The 16,784-nt window shown below is 45.8% G+C and overlaps 1 protein-coding gene across 2 annotated transcripts in view; it reads right to left on the bottom strand.

Annotated features, from left to right (window-relative positions):
• Positions 1-16,784, bottom strand: part of cfap99 (cilia and flagella associated protein 99) — a 109,623-nt gene that overhangs the window by 44,679 nt on the left and 48,160 nt on the right. For both annotated transcript variants that reach the window (XM_072257097.1, XM_072257098.1), the window contains exon 7: positions 12,802-12,882. In XM_072257097.1, coding sequence (XP_072113198.1) covers positions 12,802-12,882 — 81 coding nt within the window. The remainder of the gene's footprint in view (positions 1-12,801; positions 12,883-16,784) is intronic.

Genomic DNA, 16,784 nt, shown 5'->3' with positions numbered 1-16,784 from the left:
TGTAGTTGTGTAAGATATTGGTGAGGTCAAAGTTTGGATTACTGTGCGCAGTTCTGGTCACCTGCTCACAGGAAAGGTATCAATAAGATTGAAAGAGTGCAGAGAAAACTTACAAGGACCCGAGGGCCTGAGTTAGACGGAAAACGTTCAGTAGGTTTGGACTTTATTCCCTGGAGCCTAAGGGAATGAGGGGAGATTTGCTCAAGGTATACAAAATTATGATGGGTACAGATAGAGTTTGTTCTACTGAGGTTGGAGAAATAGATGTCATTGTTGAAGGGTGAGAGATTAAATATTTGAAGGCTCTGGACCTGTGCTCACTGGAGTTTAGAAGAATGATGATTGGGGGGGGGGGCGGGGAGGAGGGATCTCATTGAAACCTATAGAATAATGAAAGGCCATGACAGAGTGGACATGCAGAGGACGTGTCCACTAGTGGGACAGTCTAGGAATAGAAGGTTGTCCCCTTAGAACAGAGATGAGGAGGAATTTTTTTATCCAGAGGATGGTGATTCTGTGGAATTCAATGCCACATACTGCTATGGAGGCCAAGTTCTTCGGTATATTTACCCAAGCAGAGGTTGATAGATTCTTGCTTAGTCAGGGTGTCAAAATCTATGGGGATAAAACAGGAAAATGGGGTTGAGGGCAGAAAGTAAATCATCCATAATCAAATGGTGGAGCAGACTCGATGGGCCGAATGGCTTAATTCTGCTTCTCTGTTTTCTAGTCTTATGTTAATAAGGCAGCATGAATCAGGCAGTAGAAATGAAAACTGCAATTTACTGCTCTACAGATCATCTTGTGCATTGGTGATGAAAGGGAAACTGTGCTGAATAAAGGGATGCCAGTGGGCTGGAACATTCTGTCAAAAGATCGCTCTTGTGATTTCAGGTTAAACTTGTATAAAATTGGATTTAGCTGTTCGGAACTGATCACAGGTGACTCAGACTTAATGAGAAAGCTTCTACAGATTTGTTGGGAGATGAAACCTATCGGGTATGAAGCACAAACTGATTTTTGAGGAGTGATGCCTCAAAATTTGGCAACCACCATTATGGGCCCCCCATCAGCCAGGACATGCCCTCTTCTTATTACTACCAACATGGAGGAGCTACAGGAGCCTGAAGGCATACATTCCATGGATCAGGAACAGCTTCTTCCCCTCTGCCATCAGATTTCTGAACGGACATCACTTTTTTTTTTGCAACACACACAAAATGCTGGAGGAACTCAGCTGGCCGGGCAGCATCTATGGAAAAGAATAAACAGTCAACATTTCAGGCTGAGTCCCTACGTCAGGACTGGAGAAAAAGATGAGAAGTCGGAGCAATAAGGAGTGGGGAGGAGAGGAAGAAGTACAAGGCGGGGGGTGATAGGTGAAACTGGGACGTGGAGGGGTGAAGTAAAGAGCTGGGAAGTTGATTCGTGAAAGAGATGCAGGGCTGGAGAAAGGGGAATCTGATAGGAAAGGGGAGAAGACCATGCAAGAAAGGGAAGTTGGAGGAGTACCAGAGAGAAGTGATGGACAGTCAAGGAGTTAAAGTAAGAGAGGCAAACAGGAATGGGGGAATGGTGAAGGGGGGCAATTACTGGAAGTTAGAGAAACTTCGAGAAAAACGTCGAGACTTTTTTTACTTTTCTGCACCACAGATTTAACCTTTCAAATAAATAAATAAATGAACACAAATAAACATATGATACTTTGCAGTTTTATTATTATGTAATGCACTGTACTGCTGCCACATAACAACAGATTTCACGACACATGCCAGGGATATTAAACCCAATTCCGGTTCTGATTTGGGTTCTGATTGAGGAAGAACTTGGAGCCAGTAACGTGTAGCCTGGCTTTTCAGACACATTCCTAACAGCTGAATATTCACGCCTCACCAGCATGTTTATGAAGCACGAGTGTGTCCGGAATAGACTTTTCACTCGTATTTCTGAGATTTCTGTGAAGTGCATGCTGGCTTGCAAGATTATGCCAAACAAGCTTCATCAATGCACTGACAGTCGCTGTAGACAGATCTGTTACAGTGCCTGTCCGCTGGCAGGGATGAGAGTAATTGGACTCTCCCTATTATAACACAGAGGATTAAGATGTGATTTAATGGCTGGGAGTGTTGGGGAGAGATCTTTAAAGTGAAACGTTGGGACTGTGCTCAGTGAAGAAATCTGGTACATGGAGGAGATCTGAAGAGGGTTACATACGAAACAAAACGTAAGACTTAGGCACAAGAGTAGAGGAAAGAAATCCTTTACATCTTGTGATGCTGTTCCATATCAAATGAATGCAATCTACCGTTCAGACAGGAGATGAGGTGAAGAGATGTGAAGGCAGAGAAGGCTTCACTTTGGATTATGGGGAGGTTAAATATCAGGACAGGTTACTTGGTTGAACGGCATGTTTCCTTGTTGTAATGTTTGTGGAATTCTTTGCATTGGTAATGAAGTACCCAGAATGAAACACTTTATCTAATTATTCATTATACAACCATCTGCTCCCTTCATAAAGCAACACTCACTGCTTCCCATGCCCACTTGGAGCAGGCAATTTGTAGAACAAGTAGCTGCTGATGGAAATGAACAAAATGTAAGCAGTGATTCAGCAAGAGATGCTGGTGCTGTGATTGTACTGATAATCAGTCCTATATGGAAGATGCTCTGCTAAAACATATTTCCATCCATTTCAGGAATTGATATATTTGAAAGAGCTGATCTCACTTTAACATGAACCAAGTGTTGTTTTTCTTTGCTCATTTACGAGATACAGATCATGCTAGGAATCCCAGAGTTTATTCCAGTAATTGCCTGTGGTGAAGGTACTCCCACAGGCTGGTTGAGAAGATTTTATTGGCCTCGTTGCTTACGTTTCTCCTCCTGGACTCCTGAGATCATGGGGTCATTCATGGTGCTTCCTGCTGCAGGCAGCTACAATTAGGTCAGCACTAGCCAAGTTCAGAAGGGAAGTTTTTCCAACCACAGGAGGTATGGAACATTACAGCATGGTACAGTTCCTTCAGCCCACGATGTTGTGCCGAGTTTTTAACCTATTGTAAGATTAATCCAGCACTTCCCTCTCACATAGCCCTCCACTTTCCTTTCATCCATGTGCCTATCTAAGTTTTTTTAAATGTCACTAGTGCACCTGCCTCTATCAAGTCACCTCTCATCTTCCTTCGCTCTAGAAAAGCTCTAGCTCACTCAACCCATCCTCATAAGACGTGCTCTCTAATCCAGACAGCATCCTGGTAAATCTCTGCACCTTCTCCAAAGCTTCCACATCCTTCCTATAATGAGGCAACCAGAAATGAACACAGTATTCCAAGTGTAGTCTAACCAGGGTTTTATAGAGTTGCAACATGACCTTCGTGCTCTTGAATTTCATCCTCTAAGTTAAGGGCAACAAATGATACACCCGCTTAACCACCCTAACAACTTATTTGGCAACTTTGAGGGATCTCTGTATGTGGTCCTTCAGTTTCCTCTTTTCCTCCACACAGCCAAGAATCCTGCCATTAACTTTGTATTCTGCCTTCAAATTCAACCTTCCAAAGTGAATCACTTCACACTTCTTTGGGTTAAACTCCAGTTGCCACATCTCAGCCCAGCCCTGCACCCTATCAATGTCCTGTCCAATACCAATCCCCCCACCCTGCCCATAGATGCTGCTCAACCCGCTGAGTTTCCCCAGCAGATTGTTTGCTGTCCTGAGTTGGAAATGTATCGGCAATGGGTCTAAATGATAAAAATGTACTCAACAAGCCTGAGGGAGGACTTCTACCACAGGTGCAGCAGCAGCTCAAGAATACAGCTCGTCAACAACTTCCGCTTGGCATTTAGAGGAATAAACTCCCCGCGGGCTTTCAAGTTTGACATGTATCCCATAAATAAGCTGTAAAAAAACAAAACTCTAGTCACGTTGAAGTGAGATTAGCTCTTCAGGGAGCCACAGTAACGTAATGGTTAGTGTGACACTATTACGGGGTGTCTGAGTTTGGAGTTAAATTCCGCCATCCTCTGTAAGGAATTTGTACGTTCTTCCTGTGTGCACGGGGGTTTTCTCCGGCTGCTCAGGCTCCCTCCCACAGTCCAAAAACAAATCAGTTAGTAGGTTAACTGGTCACTGCAAACTGTCCTGGGATTAGGTTAGGGTTAAATGGGTGGGTAATCCAACCACAAACAAGAGAAAATCTGCAGATGCTTTAAGTTCCTTGGCATGCACATCACCGAGGATCTTATGTGGTCTGCACACACCATCTGTGTGGTGAAAAAAACACAACAGTGCCTCCTTCACCTCAGGTGGTTGAAGAACTATGGACCCCAAATCCTAAGAACTTTCTACAGGGGCACAATTGAGAGCATCCTGACTGGCTGCATCATTGCCTGGTATGGGAACTGTACTTCCCTCAATCGCAGGACTCTGCAGAGAGTGGTGTGGACAGCCCAGCACATCTGTAGTTGTGGACTTCCCATGATTCAGGACATTTACAAAGACAGGTGTGTAAAATAGGCCCAAAGGATCATTGGAGACCCAAGTCAGCCCAACCATAATCTATTCCAGCTGCTACCATAAAAGCCAGAACCAACTGCCTTCAGGACAGCTTCTTCCACCAGACCATCAGACTGATTAATTCACACTGTATTTCTACATTATATTGACTGTCCTGTTGTACATACTATTTATTATAAATTGCACATTGCACATTTAGATGGAGACGAAACGTAAAGATTTTTATTCCTCATGTATGTGAAGGATGTAAGTAATAAAGTCAATTCAATTCAAAATTCAAGCAACACAGACAGAGTCCTGCCAAAGGATCTTGGCCCGAAATGTCGACTGTACTCATTTCCCTACATGCTGCCTGGCCTGCTGAGTTCCTCGAGCATTTTGTGTGTGTTGTTTAAATTAGTGGGCTGCTGGGTGGTGCAGCTTGATGGACCAAAGGGCCTTCCTGCGCTTTATTTCCAGAGTAAAATAAAAATAGCCCCAATTCCTCAAACTGAAGTAAAACAATGTAAATACATCTTAGCAGAATGCCTTCAATACAGGACTGATCATCAGTACAATCACAGCACCAGCTACTCCTTCTACAGATTGCCTGCTCCAAGTGGGCATGGTAAGCAGAGAGTGTTGCTGCTTTGAGTGAGGTGCTACGTTATGAAGACAGCAGATGGTTGCATAATGAATAATTAGACATATCAATCTGGGTACTGCATTACCAATGCAAAGAATTTACACAGATATTACACCCTTGGAGGAAACCTTGCCATATGGATATTGGCCCAGGATTGGTGTGGGATTGGGTGTGATATCCATGTGCTCATTTTGAGTTTGACTAACAAAAATGCCATGGAGGCACACAGTGTAGAAAGAGACCTGGTGGTCACCATCTCCAGGCTGACCAGCAGGCACTCATCTCTTTTAGTCCCATTTCCCATCATTTAGGGTATGACCTACTAGAATGCTAGAAATACTCAGCAGGTCAGACAGCATCTGTGGAGACAAGGAGTTAATGTCTGAGGCCGACAACCTTTTAGAACATAGACATAAAACATCACAGCACAGTCGATGCCCTTCCGTCCACGATGTTGTGCTGACATTTTAACCTACTCCAAGATCAGTCAAACATTTCCCTTCCACATAGCCCTCCATTTTTCTATCATCCCTGTGCCTAAGAGTCTCTTAAATGTCCCTAATGTATCTGCCTCTACCATCACCCCTGGCAGTGTGTTCCATGGACCCACCACTCTCTGTGGATAAAAAAGACCTCTGACATTATCTCTATACTTTCCTCTAAGAACCTTCATTACTCCTCCACATATTAGTCTGGGAAAAGGTTTTGGCTGTTACTGGATTTATGCCAAATCATTGGGTATATTTAAAGTAGAGTTGTTAGGTTCTTGCTTAGTCAGGGCATCAACAGTTATGGAGAGAAGACAGGAGAATGGGGTTGAGAGGGGCAAGAAATTAGCCATGATTGAATGGCAGAGCAGACTTGATGGACCTAACTGTCAGGCCTGCCCAGGCAGGAATGTTCCAGTCTCCACACAGTTAACAGGAGTCACTTGCTGCACGTTTCCAACTCACCTCCTGCAGCCTCATTAAACCCAGCTCACATCCTCAGTACTTGTTCACCCATTGAATCAGCCCACCTCAAACAGCTGCTCCTGGCCCTCAGTTACCTTGTCGCCTGTGAGTTTAGTATCTCGTTTTGTGGCCCCCTCCTGGCTTGTTATTTTGCAGTTTAATATTAAAGTTATTGCTCAGCACGGAATCTTCTCTGCTGCTCTGCACCTGGGACAAGCTTCCTCTACATTTCCTGACAGGATGAACGAACCTTTGACCCAGCAGAGTACACTCTCCTAATGGCAGTCGTCCGTTGAAGGAGGACACACTGCCGAAGCAGCAGGAAACCACTGACTACATACTTGCAATTCTCAACCAACTCTCCACCTTGATACAGTAACCCCATGACAATCAACCTCAGAGCTCCAGATTCCAGCGCCCAAATGTTTCAATGGATTTCCAACCCAATGCCACAACCTCCTGTCCCAGTACATCTTTCTCTTTGAGCTCCAGCCATCTTTGTATTCTCCAAATCAAGCCAAAGTTGCCTCCATCATCTCTCTCCTGTTTGGGCAAGCTCTGACCTGTGCTACTGCTAACTGGTGTAAGGGGTTTCTTCTTTTATGTTAACTGTGTAGGCTAATTAAAACGGCTTCTTTGTTACGTTATAATTAAACTGGCTTCTTTGTTATGTTAAATGCTGAGAAAGTCCTCACGCTAGCAGTTAGTTTTGGATTGTCTATTGATAAGAGGGCAAATGAACCAATTGGGATAGTTGTTATGCTTTCTGTGTGTCTGTAAGATATTGTGATGCGTGGGTTTTTGGGCAGAAGCGGGAGAGAGAGAGAGAGACAGAGGATGGACCAGGTACTGTGAGTCCACTAACGGGGTCGGACCCGGAGCAGGAGTCCGAGGTCTAGGGTGTCCAGCGAGGAGAGGAGACGTTGATGGACTCGTGTGCAGCGTCTGGTCGACCACCGTTGTTGGTCCCAGGCGGCAGGTCGAGGTGGTCCGAGGGGAGACGCAGGGTGAAGAAGGAGGGTCCTGAGCTCCAACTGTTTGTGCACGAAGAGATTGAACTTTGATAAGTGTGGCGCCTTTTATTTTCTTTTATATTTTATTCTCTATTAATTATATAGTTCCAGTAATATCTATAAACTGTAAATTATTTAATCGTATCTGGTGTATTGTCTGTTATTTGGGCGGGGTGGGGTACATCACACAGCATCCACACAAACTTACTACCCAGTTTGGTGGGGCCGAGGGCTATTTCCCTAGACGACAGCAAGTTGAGCGACCCTGAGGCTGGCCAGGGGGGCTACACTGGGATAATAAAACCACCATATGCAAGAAATATGAAGTTTTTACCACTGAGATTCAATTCAATTCAAGTTTATTTGTCATTCAACCACCCAGGGATACTCAGAAATACGACCAAATGAGAGTACCTTGACTCTGTTACTCCAGAGTCAAGGTACAAAACACAGAACCAACAGTCACACACAGCAAGTATAAGATAGAAAGACCCAGCCACTCAATAACCATCCAGCACACCGATTCCAGCCTGGACGTTGAACCGCGCGAGCCTGGCGGAGTGCACCGGCTCCGATGCCTCTCTCCCAGCAGCTGTAAACAGGCGACACCCTGGCTCAAGGGCTAGTCCTCACTACAACTGAGGCCATACAGCTCCCCTGCCATCGCCCCTGGTCTCAGCCAATAAATCAGTGAATCAAATTTGTGGCATACCACATTAACAAAGTCCAAAAGTGACCAAGACGGTCACTCACTATTAGGCTGACTGTCTCCTTCAACGCAGGCTGCAGCAAAGTGCACAGCTTTTTCAGTTTCTCCACCAGCGAGCAACTCGCTGATGATGTATACCTGCAGTACTTTAAATTCTTAATATTCCAACAGGTTCTTGACCATCTGGGAAGTGGATGGCAGGTAGATTGGATACTTCACCTATGTCAAGGCTCATGGTCAGTGCTGAATGACACTGTGGAACTCAGGACCCTTGCGGCGGCATATAGCCGGAATGCAGAGACACTGCTGGCCTATTACCATCACAGCCCTGTCTACCCTGGAGATGCCCACCAATCTCAAAAGCCTCATCAGTCTGGCCCTGCAAAGTTACTGAAATATTACAGAAAGACCATCAACCAGAATACCAGTTCCGTTTCAGGTTGTAGGACATGACTTTTTCTCATTGTTATCAGGTAGGAGATACAGAAGCCTGAAGGCACACACTCAGCGATTCAGGAACAGCTTCTTCCCCTCTGCCATCCCATTCCTAGATGGACATTGAAGCTTTGGACACTACCTCACTTTTTTAATATACAGTATTTCTGTTTTTACACATTTTAAAATAATCTATTCAATATACATAATTGATTTACTTGTTTATTTATTATGTTTTATTTTATTTATTATTATTTTTCTCTCTCTCTGCTAGATTATGTATTGCATTGAACTGCTGCTGCCAAGTTAACAAATTTCACGTCACATGCTGGTGATGATAAACCCGATTATGATTCTCAGGACCCTCATCATCAGCGTCTCCAGAACCCATGCAGGTAGGGAATGCTCCCTTAAACCCCGCAAGAGTGTGAGCCTCGGTGAAGAAACAACTTACAGAGGAGCCCCCGAATCCTCGTGCATCTACTGACCACTGCGTCCGGGAAAACGGCACAACCAAGTGCCTTCTATCTGGTAAACTCCCACTGGACTCTCAATCCAGTACAATAGCCCAGCTCATTCATTCTGTCCTCCTATGGTTCTACGTGAACAGGAGACTCTGGACTGGACTCTGTGTGTGCAGCTTGGACTCCCTACTGATCCTATCTCTCACTCCTTCAACGTCATGGTCATTGACGGACATCCCTTGGTGTCTGGGATTGTCCGAGTGCGCACAAGTCCTGTGCACATGAGCATTGTGGAGAACACCAAGTCCATCCAATTCCTCTTGACTGACTCACCCAACACTCACCTCATCTGGGGTTACCCCTGGCTCTCCACTCATGACTCTCACTTCACCTGGTCATCTAGTCCACTGCTGAGATGTAGAACCACCTGCCGGACTACCTGCCTGCAACCTCAGCTGACGTTAACTTGTAAATCCATGGAGACGGAGGAAACGGTCAACCTCAGCAGACACCCGCAGGAATATCATGACCTAGCCGTCTCCTTCAGTAAAAGAGAAGCCATCACCCTGCTGCCTCACAGATCACACCTCCTCCCCAAGCTCCTCTGTGCTCCCTCTCTCCTCCTGAGACCCAAGGCATGAATGACTACATCGCTGAAATGTTTCATTCATCAATCCCAGTTCCCAGCCGGTGCAAGATTCTTCTTCGTCAAAAGAAGGATGGCGGTCCTCATCTCTGTATCAGCTACCATGGACTTAACAAGATCTCCATTAAGAGTCACGACCCTCTCCCCTTGATGGATAGCACATTCGAAGCACTCCACAGGGCTGAGATCTTCACCAAACTGGATCTATGGAGCGCGTACGACCTGATTTGCACCTGCCAATGAGTGGAAGACGGCATTCACAACACTCACTGGCCATTGTGAGTACCTAGTGACGTCTTGACTTTCCATCAGTCCAGCAGTTTTCCAAGACTTCATCATCAAGATCATTCAAGACATGCTACACAAGTATGTGTTCATTTACCTCGATGACATTGTCATCTTTTCCAAGGACCCCCAAGACCTTTTTTGACACATCTCTTCTATCCATCAGCATCTCTTCGTAAACCAAGTCTACAAGTTAGAGAAATGGCAGTTCCACACCCCAGTCATTTCCTTGGTTTCTGTCCTTTCATGCTGAGACATAACCATTGACCTGGAGAAAGTGCACGCCATCATTGAATGGCCCTGCCCACACTCCCTTAAACCGCTACAGTGCTTCTTGGTCTTCTCCAACTTCTACCACCAGCATCAAGACCTACAGCCAAATTGTGGTTCCTCTCAGCTCCCTCACCGAATCACTTACCTCATGAATAACCTGGTCTGCTCCCACAGACCAAGCCTTCAAGAAGCTCAAGAGACACTTCACCACCGCCCCCATTCTCCACCACCCGAACCCCTCCGGACTGTTTGCGGTAGAAGTGGACACATCTGACGTGGGTGCCGGGGCCATCCTCACCCAGTGAGGACCAACAGGAAGATGCACCTTTCTGTCTTATTCTTGAACAAACTCAACTCTACACTGTGTTGTTATGGAGTTGGAGACAGGGAGCTACACACCGTTAAATGGGCCTCGGAGAAATGGAGACATTGGCTGATGGGAAACACTGAGCCCTTCCTCATCTGGACTGACCACCAGAATCTCACATCTATTCAACGGACCTGCCAACTCAAAATACTCTGCAGATGCTGGGGTCAAAGCAACACTCACAACACACTGGAGGAACTCAGCAGGTCAGGCAGCATCTGTGGAAAAGATCGGTCGACGTTTCGGGCCGGAACCCTTCATCAGGACTCACTCACGCCAGGCTTGCTGGGCCCTCTTCTTTGAGCAATCCAACTTCACCACTTCCGACCAACCCAGCTCCAAGAACACTGAGGCGAACACCTTGTCATGACAGTTCAACCCATCCGAAACACAGATCAACCCTCAGCCCGTCACTTCATCCCCCCAGATCCTCCCTCCCCCAAGTCATCTGGGACTTTGAGAACCAGTTCTGACTGGTTTGATGGCACGAGCCTGCTCTGGCTGACACCCCTGACAACTGCGTGTACGTGCTGGTTGCTATGCGCTCTGAAACACTCCAGTGGGCCCACTCATCACCCCTCTCTGGCCATCTAGGTGACCCTGGGTTTTCTGCAACTCTCGTTCTGGTGGCCCACCATGATCGTAGATGTGCATCAGTTTGTCACTGCCTGCCCTCAATGTGCCCAGTCCAATTCCTCCAACCAGCAGCCTTCTGGGAGGCTGCAGCTCCTGCCAGTTCAACACTCCTGGTTGTAAATCACCATTGATTTCATCATGACTTTGCCACCTTTCGATTTGGCCACGGTGCTCATGACAGTGGTGGACTGGTTCTCCAAGATGTCCACTTTATTGCCCTCCCAAACTTCCATCAGCTGCTGAGACAGAGGACCTGGTTCTCCAACTTGTAGTTTGCCTCCATGGTTTCCAACAAAACATTGTGTCGGACCGGGGCCTACAATTTGTCTCCCACTTCTGCCCCCTCCTCCACACCTCAGTAAATTTATCCTCTGTCTTGTCACCGTCCTTCAGGATCACATCTTTCTTCCTTGTGTCCTGCCTCAAGCCTGTTGTCCACGGACTACTCAATCCATCTGAGCCTGCTCTTCCAGAATCAAGGATGGTGGAAGGTTATCCAGCGTACACAGTTCGCCAGTTGATGGCTTCACGTCATTGTGGACAGGTTGTGCAGCACTTGGTCGATTGGGAAAGGTACGGCCTGGAGGAGAGGTCATGGGTGCCGTCAAGTTTCATCTCGGATCCGTCACTCATGGAAGAGTTCCACAGGACCCACCTGGATCGCACTGGGTCATTGGGTGCCAACTGAGGGAGGGGGGATCTCATCAGGTCTGCACATGCAGGTACATTGTTTCCAACGCATCACCTGCAGCCTATTTAAACCCAGCTTTCATCAACATTACTTTGTTCACTCATCAAGCCAGCTAGCCGCAACCAGTTACTCCTATCCTTCAGTTACCAGACATCCCACCCTACAAAAACTCATTTCAGGGAGGTAGCACCATCAATTTGCGGGAGACTCCCGGGAGAGGTGGGATGTCTGCAGTAGAGTAGCTCCTTAGCAGCTGGCCAGCTAGTTTAAATAACATTAGCTATGCTAATGAAAGAATGACACCTGTTAAACTCACCTCAACATGTCTTTTAGTTTTAACCCACCATGGGCAATAGAAAAGTCACTGTTGCAAACAGTGCAGTGAGCAACACTGTCATTATTTTGACCCCTATTAGGCAGGGGTGCACCTTAGTGTAGTCTGGGTGATGTACGTTTTATATTTTTTTGGAACACTCTGCCATGGCGCGCTCTCGCGCGCGCTCTCTCTCTCTCGTGGTCGCTCGCACGCTCTCAAGCGCTCTCGCTTGCTTTCTCTCTCACTCGCTCTCTCTCCCTCTCTCGCTCGTGTGCTCTCGCTTGCTTTCGCCCACGCTCTCACGTGCGCGCTCTCTCTCGTGGTCGCTCTTGCACTCTCTCTTGCTTTTCTCTCGCTCGCTCTCAAAAAAATTGATTTCCATGATATTGTATATAATTTGCGGGCATCAGGGAGCCACTATCAATATGCGGGAGACTCCTGGAAGTTCCGGGAGAGGTGGGATGCCTGAGTTACCTTGTTGCCTGTGAGATTAGTATCTTGTCTTGTGATACCTCATGGCTTGTAAAATAACAAGCAGTTTATTATTAAAGTTATCATTCATGGCTGAGTCATCTCCTCTGCTCTGTGTTTGGGCCATGCCTCCTTTACATTTTCTGACACAGGTGGCCCAGTTCTATGTCTCATGGTTTTATGCCTCCCATCATCTTGTACACCTCTATCTAGTCACCTCTCAACCTCTGATCCTTTGTCAGTACCTCTACAGACACTGCCTAAGATATAGATCCAGTGCTCTCTGCTCTACCTAAATGTATGTGGGGGCCATAACCTGTGGTCAGCTGATGCATTCAGCAAAAAAAAAGGAAAGAGAGGAGGAAAAGTTAGTGAGACAAAGTTAACAAAATTATACAAGCCTCAGCTCTTTGGCGATTTCTCCTCTTCAGTTTTTCCAGCAGCTTCTCCTCTCTCGGAGGGTCATAGGTGCTTCTGGGAACCTGAATCATACGGAAAAGAACAGTGAGACTCAAAGCAAGTGCATCAATGAGGATCACAACACAAATCCATTAGCTCGCCTGGTGCCACAATATGTTACCAAGCTTTTGCAGCAGAAATATTAGTCTAGCGATCCATGTCAGGATGCTGTCTGGATTAGAGAGGATTAGCTAGAACGGGAGGTTGGACAAACTTCAAGTTTCTGCGTGTCAATGTCTGTGAAGTTCTACCCTGGGCCCAGCATATTAGTGCAATTACAAAGGGGGCTCACCAGTGGCTATACTTTCAATAGGAGTTTGAGGAGATTTGGTGTGTCACCGAAGACACACTCAAATTTCTACAGATGTACTGTGGAGAGAATTCCGACTGGTCTGGAAGAGCCAATATGCACAGGATCAGAAAAAAAAACTGCAGAGGGTTGTAAACGCAGTAAGCGCCAGCATCAAAAACATTTTACGCCTTCTTTACCACCCTAACAACTTGCGCAGCAGTGTATTTGGCTCAATCTTTCTTTCTATGACATGTTCACTAATCCATGCAGCATCCTGGTAAATCCTAATGCAGCTCACAGTTCTGGAGACTGGTTAATAAAATCCAACTGCAGATTAAGTCAGAGCAGCTTGACAAGGAAAATAGAGCAATTTCAAACAATTATACGTCAAGCACAGCTTTTTTAAACTTAAAAATAACAACTTGACTTAGTCATTTAAAACATATAAAATACAAATACACAGAACTGCTGCTCACTCGATATTTTTTGTTTCTTGCACTATTCTCTGTAAACTCTATAGGCAGTTGTGTGTGAAAATCCCAGGAGACCAGCAGTTTCTGACCACCCTGTCTGGCACCAACAAATATTCCACAGTCAAAGTCACATTTCTTACCCATCCTGATGACTGGCTTGAACATCTGAACCTCTTGGCCATGTCTGCATTGAGTTGCTGTGAGTTGATTGTCTGGTTAGATATTTGCATTAATGAACAGGTGTAACCATTAAAGTGGCCACACAGTGTAGATCCCTGGACAGAGGTTCGGGGCATAGATGACTTCTTCCCAGTCCAGTGGGAAGATGCTGAACAGAAAGATGCTGGGGCATGATTTCCTTCAAGGAGGAAGGGCTGAATGCTCTCCAGTTACTAGCACTTGACGTAATGGAAGCGGAAGCCTGGCTGGGAACAGCAGTGTATATTAGCTAGTCACTGGCTTCTTCTTTCAGGGTCTTCCATTATTATAAAGCAATTTTTCCTGTTACCTTTGGTCTTGTTTCGCTTCGGTTAGAATATAGAACAGAGAGCAATACCAGACAGTACAGGTCCTTCGGCTCACAATGTTGTGCGAACCTTTTAAACTCCTCCAAGTTCAGTCCAACGTAGCCCTCCATTTTTCTTTAATCTATGTGCCGATGTAAGATGTCTCTTTAATATGCCTAATGTATCTTCAATGTCCCGAATAACATCCACCCCCATATTTTACACCAAACACAAAGTTATGTCCCCCCCGTATCAGCAATTTCCACCTTGCAAAAAATGCTCTGCTGTCCCACTCTACCTATGCCTCTTATCATCTTGTACATCTCAATCAAGCCACATCTCATTGTCCTTCTCTCCAAAGAAAAAAGCCCTAGCTCACTCAACCCATCCTCATTAGACATGCTCCTTAATCCAGGCAGCGTCCTGTTAAATCTCCTTGAAACTCCTGGCCCAGTACTGAGTACAATATTCCACGAGTGGTGTAAGCACGTAGTACCGGGCCCCAAAACAGCTTTTATCCCACTCTAAGACTAATAAATGGCCCCCTGGTATGACAAGATGGACTTCACAATCTACAAACATTTGTACATCATTGGGATCTTGCATCCTATTGTCTGCCTGTACTGGAATATCTCTATAACTGAAATGCTTTAATTAATTATTTTTTTCTTTTTATCAACTTCAGTGCAGCTGTAATACCATGGTTCACATCTTTACTGTTATGCTGAAGGTGTCTGCAAGAGCTGCTGCTCTGCTTTCAGCTTTTTTGGGTTATTGTTGAAGATAAGGGTTGATGTGGAATGTGTGCCACCCAGTTAGCCGGAGGGAGATGAAGAGAGAAGATGCTGGGGAGAGCCGGTCGTAGCATACGATCAGTGGGAGACCTGTTTGTCTGAGATGGATTGCGAGCGACGTTCGGAAGGTGGTGTGTGCTTTCACGTTGACTGAGAGCCCGGCGTGTAAGTGACAGAGAAGTTAAAGATGAGCTCCAACTTGTGCGCATTTGACTGTTTAATTAGAATGTGCCCTTTTCATTTTGTTATTCTTTACCAACCCTTTAACTAAGATTCATGAATATAATTCCTTTAATCGTATGTAGGGTACTGGCTGTTATTTCGAGGCATTAATTTGTAACGGAGAAGCAATGACACAGCATCCACACAAACCGGGGTTTGGGGTGGGATCGAGCGCACCTCAATCTCATGAGCTTGGCGGGGCCGGAGGTTGCCTTCCCTAGACTTATGCAGCTGAGGAAACCGGGCTGTTTCACACCGAAGGCAGGGCGAAGTTGAGATGGCACTAAATGGCGACTCCTTTGCTTACATCTTTGGAAACAGTTTTATTTCTATCTTTGATATCTCTTTTTTTCCCTTTTCAGGGAGTGTGTGTGTGCGTGTGTGTGTGTGTGTGTGTGTGTATATACGTGCGTGTGGGGGGGACGTGCGTGTGTGGAGGGGGGTTCTTTTGAAGACCTGACCTGGAGTTACACTCTGACTTCAGTTCTTCGTGAGAATGTTACGTGTACATCAAAACATAGTGAAATTCATTGTTTTCATAAAAAACCAACACAGTCCAGCGCCAACGAAGCATGCCCAAAATTTACTAACTTGTATGTCTTTGGACTGTGGGAGGAAACATATCCAGTCGTGGATATTGAACACTGATTGCTGGTGCTGTAAAGCATTATGCTACTATGCTAGTGTAACCTAACTGTTTGAAAGGTGAGTAATTGGGGGTGATGGGGAATTGACACAGGAGTTGAGGCCAGCATAGAATGAACGATAGGGCAGGGTTGAAGGGCCGAGTGGCCTCCTCCTCCTCCGATTTTCTTTTGTTCTTGTGGTACAAGGGTGACAGAGTGTTGCAGCTCCAAAGTCAAGGGTTCAATCCCAACGACTGCTGCTGACAGTGGGATATTTTCACATTCTCATCCGTGACTGCATGGGTTCTCTCTGGTGTTCTAGCTTCCTCCCACATTCCTACTGCAATTCTTTGAGGAAATTACAAGCAGAGTAGACAAAGAGATGCAGTAGACATGGTGTACTTGGATTTTCAGAAGGCCTTTGACAAGGTGCCACACATGAGGCTGCTTAGCAAGATAAGAGCCCATGGAAATACAGGGAAGTTATTAGCATGGGTGGAGCGTTGGCTGGTCAGTAGAAAACGGAGAATGGGAATAAAGGGATCCTATTATGGCTGGCTGCCAGTTACCAGTGGAGTTCCACAGGGGTCGGTGTAGGGACTGCTGCTTTTTATGATGTATGTCAATGATTTGGACTACAGTATTAATGGATTTGTGGCTAAATTTGCTGATGATACAAAGTTAGGTGGAGGAGTGGGTGGTGTTGAGGAAACAGAGAGCCTGCAGAGAGTCTTAGATAGTTTAGAGGAATGAGCAAAGAAGTGGCAAATGAAATACAATGTTGGAAAGTGTATGGTCGTGCACTTTGGTGGAAGAAGTAAACGGACAGACTGTTATTTAGGTGGGGAGAGAATTCAAAATGCAGAGATGCAAAGGGACTTGGGAGTCCTTGTGCAAGATACCCTAAAGGTTAACCTCTAGGTTGACTTGGTGGTGAAGAAGGTGAATGCAATGTAGGCATTATTTCTAGAGGTATAGAATATAACAGCAGGGACGTGATTTGTGGCTCTAT

The sequence above is a fragment of the Mobula birostris genome, chromosome 5 (assembly GCF_030028105.1).
Source record: "Mobula birostris isolate sMobBir1 chromosome 5, sMobBir1.hap1, whole genome shotgun sequence".
NCBI lineage: Eukaryota > Metazoa > Chordata > Chondrichthyes > Myliobatiformes > Myliobatidae > Mobula > Mobula birostris.
This window is presented reverse-complemented; position numbering and strand designations above follow the sequence as displayed.